This window comes from Polyodon spathula, chromosome 16 (assembly GCF_017654505.1).
Source record: "Polyodon spathula isolate WHYD16114869_AA chromosome 16, ASM1765450v1, whole genome shotgun sequence".
Taxonomy (NCBI): domain Eukaryota; kingdom Metazoa; phylum Chordata; class Actinopteri; order Acipenseriformes; family Polyodontidae; genus Polyodon; species Polyodon spathula.
In genome coordinates, this window is record NC_054549.1 from 37,067,923 (window position 1) to 37,076,971 (window position 9,049).

At 43.1% G+C, this 9,049-nt stretch overlaps 1 protein-coding gene across 2 annotated transcripts; it reads left to right on the forward strand.

The window, feature by feature from the left end:
• The first annotated feature begins 1,735 nt into the window (after window positions 1–1,735).
• Window positions 1,736–5,685, forward strand: LOC121328443 (hyaluronidase-2-like). 2 transcript variants are annotated; one of them, XM_041273102.1, is made up of 4 exons: window positions 1,736–1,976; window positions 3,254–4,225; window positions 4,887–4,976; window positions 5,134–5,685. In XM_041273102.1, exons 2-4 carry the CDS (start codon window positions 3,296–3,298, stop codon window positions 5,521–5,523), a joined length of 1,410 nt encoding a protein of 469 aa, XP_041129036.1. In that variant the 5' UTR covers window positions 1,736–1,976; window positions 3,254–3,295; the 3' UTR covers window positions 5,524–5,685. The 2 variants fall into 2 exon arrangements, with proteins under 2 accessions (XP_041129036.1, XP_041129037.1); XM_041273103.1 differs by having other exon boundaries at window positions 1,736–1,951.
• Window positions 5,686–9,049: the final 3,364 nt, after the last annotated feature.

Consider the following 9,049-nt stretch of genomic DNA (forward strand, 5'->3'; position numbering starts at 1 on the left):
CAGCGACTGCGTGCGCTTACCTTCACACAGAGCGGCTTGTGAGCAATTCACTGTCATTTACAACCGAGAATAACCGAGGAAATTGAAGATAAACAGATCAACAGTGACACCTGCTGGACATCTTTGACATTGCTTAATACCGCTTATCCCAAGTGTGCTAGTAAACTTGTATTTTCTGAGTAATTTTCATCTTTCCAAGGACTACTAAGGAAAATGAAAGAGTTTTAGTTTGATCAGACAGGTACTATATTAAAATAAAAACACTGTCAGATTGTTATTAATTGATACTCAATAATTGTGCAAACATTTAAAACTGAGGGACCACAGTGTTTTGTGCTGAGTAATTAACACGTTGTATTCCATTTCATTAATACCTAACAGCTTCACATTTCCTGAAGGTGATTACTCTGAACACACCGGTATTGGCACATCTCTACTTATTCCCAACCAGAGCCAAGAAATCCTTCATTGTGGAGTGGTTAACCTCTCCAGCCTTATCAACAGGTTTCAGTACAAACTGCTTGGCCACTGCACCACTCTTTTTAGATACAGCTGGTTTCATATATAGCTAGTTTCACAGAGTCTGATTAACGTTAATTCTGGGTTACCCTGCCTAAGATAGCATGATGTAATCGAAGATTAGTATTAATCAGGCTCTGTGAAACCAGTCAGTAATGCTTCGTGGGAAATCTGTTCACTGTTTATTGGTGACACTGCACTGCTGTTTCTTTACATTTCCTCTGAATGCAGGTTTGTTGCAACTTTTCTGCACACGTCCTCATCTCACAGGATGTAGGAATCTTGTAAAACAGATTAATAAAATAATGACTAATACTACAAGTCCTTACAGGCACAACCGAATGGAAAGTGTCGACAACAGATAGAAATTGTGTTTCATGACAGGAAAGAAAAAATAGAAGAATTGTGTACTTCTGTACAATAGGCATAAGAGAGGTGCCCCAGCTGTCACCCCGGCTCAATAAACAATCTTTATCTGATCTCTCACATGTGACCTGCCAAACGTGTTAAACAGGCTAGGGACAGTAATTCTGTCCACACAGTTTTCTGTCTTTCCTCAACACTTACCCATGTGAACCATTGTGCCATCATATCGTGGTATCTTTAATGCGTGTGACTAAATAAAACCATAAATTACACATCTTAAAATCTACACTGGCGTTGCGCCTGTCTTGGGTCTGTGTGGAAGAGTGCTGATTCCCAGGGTGTGGCACTCGCACAGGGAGTGGTTATCAATCCAGGGATATCAAGAGAGTTAGTGACGGGACAGGGAGAACAATAGGACAGAAGTGCCCATCACTCAGTCACCTGAATGCCTATGAAATGGGCCACACCTTACAGCCATTGACCTAAAATGAGTTCAATATTTATTCATTCTTCTTTCAGAAATGGTGCCTTTGACTTATCAGTCTATCCCCCTGATGGTCTTTAATAAGCATGTATTATTATTATTATTATTTATAACTGGGTGTACCCAAAGTGAACCAACCCTCATGTGATAGCTTTTTGTTTGTTTGTTTGTTTGTTTAGAATCCCAAGACAGCTTGACCCCCTCCACCTTCCCTGCTAAAGTCCACGGAGCACTCGTTCTACAAAGGCGCGGCTGTTGGGCACGACCTTGTTTCAAAGTGATGTTTTAAAGATGACGGTGACGGGTGATTCAAATACGAATTCAGCAATTCAGCAAACCCCGCCTCTGGTATCTTTCATCTGAATGTACAGGTACAGCTGTAACTGAACACCTCATAGCAGGTAGCGAGCGTATAAAAGCCATGACAAGAAAAACAGAAAGTCTTGTGAATTACTTCAGTTGAATTCTTCTCTGAAAGAGACATTCTCAAGAATTTGGATCACGGTACTCCTTTCTCTTCTTCCGTGGAAACTTCTCCAGTGACAGAGCAGACACACGTGGAATTGCTTTTACCTTAAGCAGGTAACAAACGCATATAGCTTAACAGGTAGGCTTGCCGGCTCTGTGTTTCTTGCTTGTGTGGTACGAATAATCCAAATAAAAAGTGTTATTGAAATACAGAATCTCTTCTGAGAGGATTAGATGACAATTTTCGAGGCCTTGTTTTCAGATGAGAAGGTAGAGGAAAAAAATTATGAAACCCAAATAATACGAGGCACAAAATAACACTTTTAAAAAGCAAGCCCTTTCCTTATAGCAGCCTCCCTTATCCAGGGCGACTCACACTTCTTACAAAAAAAAACAAAAAAAAAAACACATTACTAAAATCAGATGAGCCCTGACAGGGAGCAGTAGCGGTTTGATAAGCTTGTTCACTGCCAATACTGAGAAAGAAAATAAACCAAAAGAATGGTACTGTAACGGAAAACAAGAATTTGTGACACCTGCCAAAATTATGGAGACAGAAGTAGGGAAATCATAAACTCACTTCCCAGCAAACAGCAGAGCATAGATACATCTGTTTGAATTTCGTAGAATCTGTGATGGCCTTTTTAAATATTTAGCTTATTAGCTACGCTAATGCCTGTGATAATAATAAACATTAGATTCAAATGTGTGCATGTGTGCAAATTCCATATACGAATATTGGAGCATAAGAGTGCTATTAGACGGACAGACATGACCTCCGTGGTTGCTAAACATTTTCACGAGTATAAGCACAATGTTGCCCCCGAAAAATTTTGGGTGATAGAAAGAATGAATAGACCTAGGAGGGGAGGGAATGTAGAGAGGCTGTTATTAAAAAGAACGTGCTTCTGGTTATATTATTTGGAGATGGAAAATCCTAGGGGACTAGATGAACGTACGGAATTGTCCTTATTTTTATGAATTGAATCAATTAATGGTTTATAGAGTATATAATGAAGACTTTTAACAGTTAAATTAAATATTCTACATTAGGCTAATGGATGTTTATATGTATTGAGTATGGATTTAAAACTCTGGTGTGCATATAACAAACTTTGAATTTTGTCCTTGGTTTAATCGCTAATGGACTAGATTTAAAATAACCTATTAATGTCTTTGTTTGAAAATGTTTTGAAGCTGATTTTGTATTGTGTGTAGCTTATTTTGAGTTTTAGATTGGATTAACTGTTGATTGACTAATTATGTTCTGCATAAGTTGGTAACTGTAATCAGGTTTGCAATGTGCATTTGGTAAGTTTTGTTTGTGTGTTTGTTTTTCACTACCTGCTCTATTGTTTGTGTCCATTGTTCTCCTCCTAGTATAACAGTTTGTTTATTTCCTATTTATCTATTCAGGTAACCAGCTTGGTGTGAAATCACATTGCGCCTGCACTAAAGATGCAGTCCAGTTTCCTGTCTGCGTGGCATCTCAGCTTCATGGTGGCAGTGCTGGCAGGGAGCTGCTGCTGTCAAGCTCTCAAGCCAACGAGATACCCACTCTTCACCGACAAGCCTTTCCTCCTGGCCTGGAACGCACCCACACAGAACTGCAAGCCCCAATACGGGGTGCCCCTCAACCTGGCAGTGTTTGATGTGGTGGCCTCCACCAACGAAGGCCTAGTGGGACAGAAGCTCACCATCTTCTACAAAACCCTTTTGGGACTTTACCCCTATTACACCGACGAGGGGGTTGCCATCAACGGGGGGCTGCCCCAGCTCGCCAACCTCAGGGATCAACTGGCTAAGATGCCAGAAGGGCTGGACAGATACATCCCAGAGCACAGATCAGAGGGCCTGGCTGTGATCGACTGGGAGGAGTGGAGGCCCCAGTGGGCCCGCAACTGGGGTGCCAAAAACATTTACCGCAACGTCTCGTGCTCCATGATCGCCCAGAAGAACGTGCACTGGACTGCTGACCAGGTGGAGGGCGTCGCCCAGGAGGAGTTTGAAGCTTCTGCCAAGCAGTTCATGCTGCAGACCATAAGGACGGCCAAGAGCCTGCGGCCCAACCGGCTCTGGGGCTACTACCTCTTCCCAGACTGCTACAACCACGACTACAAGAACAGCCTGAAGGACTACACTGGCCGCTGCCCCGACGTGGAGATCAGCCGCAACGACCAGCTGGATTGGCTGTGGGAGGAGAGCACAGCCCTCTACCCCTCCATCTACCTGGACCCCATGCTGCGTTCCTCTGAGCAGGCACGCCAGTTTGCACGCAACCGGATAGTGGAGGGCACGAGGCTGGCATCGGTGGGGCAGGGGCTGGCACGACCGGTTTTCGTCTATGCGCGGCCTTTCTACAATGGTGGGATGCAGCTAATGAGCAAGGTAAAACTTGGAGGGGCAGAGTGGGGGCTTTGCTTGACTTCAGAAGTGAGTACAGAAGAACCATACATACATTAGCTGTTAAATCCATTAATTCATTTATTATATATTTGCTTTATTATTCCTTCAGAGCTCTTCCTAGTGTTGTTTATTAAACAGGGAGCACTTTTATATATATATATATATTGCAGCAAAATAGGTTAACGCAAGCAGGTGCATCCACAGGGCGAGGCAATCCACACACAGGACGGAGGGCGGGCGCGAACCCGGGCCCTCTCGCACTGAAACATAGCGCCGATACCGCTGTACAAAAGAGCCAGTTCTTTTGCAAGGAGCGTATATCGGGCTTATGTCTTTATATGTGATTACGTCACCTACCAGCCCTGCTGCTGCCTACCCCTGTGCACGCTACTATATATATATATATATATATATATATATATTGCACACATGGTGACATTCTTCATGCTCAACCAATAAAAGTGCCAACTGTTGTGAATTGTGCGGTTATTTGGTTAAGACCACCAGTCTCATTTTATTTGAACCCATGACTTGAGAGGTAAAATACTAGTACATTAACCCACTGTGCCACAAAACCAGGCATGGTGATCTTCTACTGTTCAAAGAGACATTTCCAGTGAGCTGTTTCTCGTTCTCTCTGCAGATGGACCTGGTCTATACCATAGGAGAATGTGCGGCTCTGGGAGCCGCTGGCGTTGTCCTCTGGGGTAATTTATCGTACGCCAACAGCACTGTAAGTTGGGCTGTTTTCTTTTACTGACGTCACAGTCTGAGTTACGGTGATCAGAAGCAATTGAGGCAAACTTTGCAAAATAAACCCTTTGTTGTTCATGTCAGACTGAGTAGTGCACTATATTGATTCGTGTTTCCATTGCCTCCTGTGGATGCAGGCTAGCTGCAGGGTGCTGCAGGGCGCCTTGCAGGGGACGCTGGGGAGCTACCTGCTCAACGTGTCGACGGCAGCGCAGCTCTGCAGCGGCTCGCGGTGCAACCTGAACGGGCGCTGCGTGCGGCTCAACCCCAACACCAACACCTACCTGCACCTGAACGCCCGCAGCTTCCAGATCACACAGGAGGGGGGCAGCCTGGAGGCGAAGGGGGAGCTGAGCTCCGCTGACAGGGACGACTTCCGGAGGGACTTCATCTGCCAGTGCTACAGCGGCTACAGCGGGGACTCCTGCGGGGTTCCTAACGGTGCCTGCGGCTTGAGAGTCGCTGTCATTGACCTGCTGGCTGTGACGTTCCTGCTGGTTATCCTGCAGAGACACCAGACTGTTTAACTGTGCCAAACGCTGCCTGGAACCTGCTGGCTGTGACGTTCCTGCTGGTTATCCTGCAGAGACACCAGGCTGTTTAACTGCCTTAAGAGCCTCACCAGGTGAAAGTGTAACCCCCTGTCAGTTCTGCTTTCAAAAATAGATAATAATAATTAAAATAAATAAAAAATACTTTCATGGAAGTTATTTTAATTTACAATTATTAATTATTTCAAACAGATGGAGATTTCAATTTAGCTATAGCATTGTATAAGTAACTTATATTCTCCAACTTTTTATAAGCTACACTATTTAAAAAGTCAAATTAAGGTAATTATTAGTTCAATTAAGAACATAAGAACATAAGAAAGTTTACAAACGAGAGGAGGCCATTCGGCCCATCTTGCTCGTTTGGTTGTTAGTAGCTTATTGATCCCAAAATCTCATCAAGCAGCTTCTTGAAGGATCCCAGGGTGTCAGCTTCAACAACATTACTGGGGAGTTGATTCCAGACCCTCACAATTCTCTGTGTAAAAAAGTGCCTCCTATTTTCTGTTCTGAATGCCCCTTTTTCTAAACTCCATTTGTGACCCCTGGTCCTTGTTTCTTTTTTCAGGCTGAAAAAGTCCCTTGGGTCGACACTGTCAATACCTTTTAGAATTTTGAATGCTTGAATTAGGTCGCCATGTAGTCTTCTTTGTTCAAGACTGAACAGATTCAATTCTTTTAGCCTGTCTGCATATGACATGCCTTTTAAGCCTGGAATAATTCTGGTCGCTCTTCTTCTTTGCACTCTTTCTAGAGCAGCAATATCTTTTTTATAGCGAGGTGACCAGAACTGAACACAATATTCAAGATGAGGTCTTACTAGTGCATTGTACAGTTTTAACATTACTTCCCTTGATTTAAATTCAACACTTTTCACAATGTATCCGAGCATCTTGTTAGCCTTTTTTATAGCTTCCCCACATTGTCTAGATGAAGACATTTCTGAGTCAACAAAAACTCCTAGGTCTTTTTCATAGATTCCTTCTCCAATTTCAATATCTCCCATATGATATTTATAATGTACATTTTTATTTCCTGCATGCAGTACCTTACACTTTTCTCTATTAAATGTCATTTGCCATGTGTCTGCCCAGTTCTGAATCTTGTCTAGATCATTTTGAATGACCTTTGCTGCTGCAACAGTGTTTGCCACTCCTCCTACTTTTGTGTTGTCTGCAAATTTGACAAGTTTGCTTACTATACCAGAATCTAAATCATTAATGTAGATTAGGAATAGCAGAGGACCTAATACCGCTGGTTACCACACTCCATTCTGAGGTTTTTCCTCTAATCAGTACTTTCTGTTTTCTACATGTTAACCACTCCCTAATCCATGTACATGTGTTTCCTTGAATCCCAACTGCGTTCAGTTTGAGAATTAATCTTTTGTGCGGAACTTTGTCAAAAGCTTTCTGAAAAGGGTTCAATTAAATAAACTGAGTGCTTGGTTGGAACAAAAAACAGCAGGGCAGTGTTCCCCCAGGACCATGATTGAGAACCACTGCCCTAGTGGATACTGGCAGGCAGCATTTGAAATGGGCTACTAATTTGAAGAAAGTTTAGTGTGTGGAACCAGTGAAGTTGATTCTGACGTGATCTCTTACTCCCTGTTATGGTGCATGACAAATGAAAGTATGTTCAGTGATTTAGATGTAATAGTATAGTTGTTGTTCCTCAGGTAGATGGATAGTACAGTGGCCTGGTTAACCAGCCCTGTATTCCTTTGCTCATTGATCAACAGGATTCGAATATAGGCAGGGAAGTTCAATGTAATAGCTAATGGTTTGTGTTATTGTTTTTTACATTTATTGTCACAGAATCTTTGAGGCAATGTTAAAGGTAAACTCAGCAGGGGGAGTGTTGCTGGTTTATTTCCCCATCCTTGCAACCCCTCAGCTGCACTCATGAAGAATTCAAATACTGGGTACCATCTGATAGGTGCTTTGAGCAACTCTGTGGCTGGCTCAGTTGGTAGAGCATTGGCCTCTCATTTGCTTGGTATCTGATTCCACTCCCACATGAATAATGTTTTATTTTCAGAAATATTGTCCAACTTACCTTATAGACCTACTGTATAACCTAGTTCAAATCCCAAGGAATGTAGTTGCTAGATGGCACAGTGGGATAGGTGATTGTGCTTAAATGCTCTTTACCACTTAGAGAGTGGGGTTGAATTCAGGCTGCAGATTCATGCAATAGAAGTGACTTTTTTTTGGCTATTTCCAATGATCTACTTTTTGTACAAATCATTAGTTAATGTACTGGAGGGCATTTGAGAGCACACTAGAGTAGATCTCTAGCTGGCTCAGTTGATAGAGCATAGGATTTAGACTCTCTGGGTTGCTGGTTCAAGTCCTACACAAGTTTCAAAAACATTGTTTAATTTACCTTTTTTCAATCAGGTCTGGGTTTGACTCCAGTTCATCACAAATTAAAGCTGAATGTTGTCATCCCCAGGTCCACATCACACAATGTAATGCGTTTCACGCAGAAAGAAAGCCAGTTGGGTGGATATCCCTGTTGGTAGAGCAATGCACTGTGATTCCCAGGTTAATAGGTTCAAACCCGTGTTAGTGGCTGGAGTTTTCATTTCATTTTCAATGACTTTGTCCTTTTTCCATGCACTTGGGTTTATATAAAGGGACAAGGTCTGTAGTCCAAGCATACAAATAATAATATAAAGATGATGATATAAGGTCTTCTGTGCAAAGCCAGCTTGTCACAAGCAGGCAGATGGTGCAGTGGGCTCATTCCCTGGCATGCTATGTTGTTTGACTTGGGGAACTGGGTTCAAATACAAATGAGTTCTTCTTTTATTTTTAAAAGACTTTGTTAATTTCCTCTATAAGGCATTGAAAAAGCAGGCTCTTCCAGGGAAGTCCAATGGACTGGGTTCAAATCCAGCAGTTCTTTGCTTGTTTCAAATAATTTGTTAATTGACCTTATATATAGTGTGAACCAGCATCTTCCTTGTGGGAGCTGGTGGTGCAGGGGGCTAATTCCATGGCCTTCTCTCCCTGAAGACAGTGGTTCAAATCTGGGTGCTGGAGGTGTGTTCCTGAGGTAAGTAATGCTGTTAGTTGTGAGTTGTGGTGGTTGTTGATTAGAAGCAATGATGCTGGTTGTAACTAATGATGTTGGTTGTGTTTCCACAGATGGAGGAGGGCAGCCCTGCCCTGAAGAGGAGCCGGAAGAGGATGAAGAGGGGGCTTGGGCCCCTGGCTGTGGGGGGAGTGGAAGAAGGGGGTGTTAGCCCTTGAGGGAAGGAAGAGCAGGAGATGATAACTGAGAGCATTCTTTCTTTTCAAACCAATAACAGAAAAAAAAAAGAACCCCAGAACTCTCCTCTCCTTCCTTCAGGGACTAACACCCCCTTCTTCCACTCCCCCCACAGCCGGGGGCCCAAGCCCCCTCTTCATCCTCTTCCGGCTCCTCTTCAGGGCAGGGCTGCCCTCCTCCATCTGTGGAAACACAACCAACATCATTAGTTACAACCAGCATC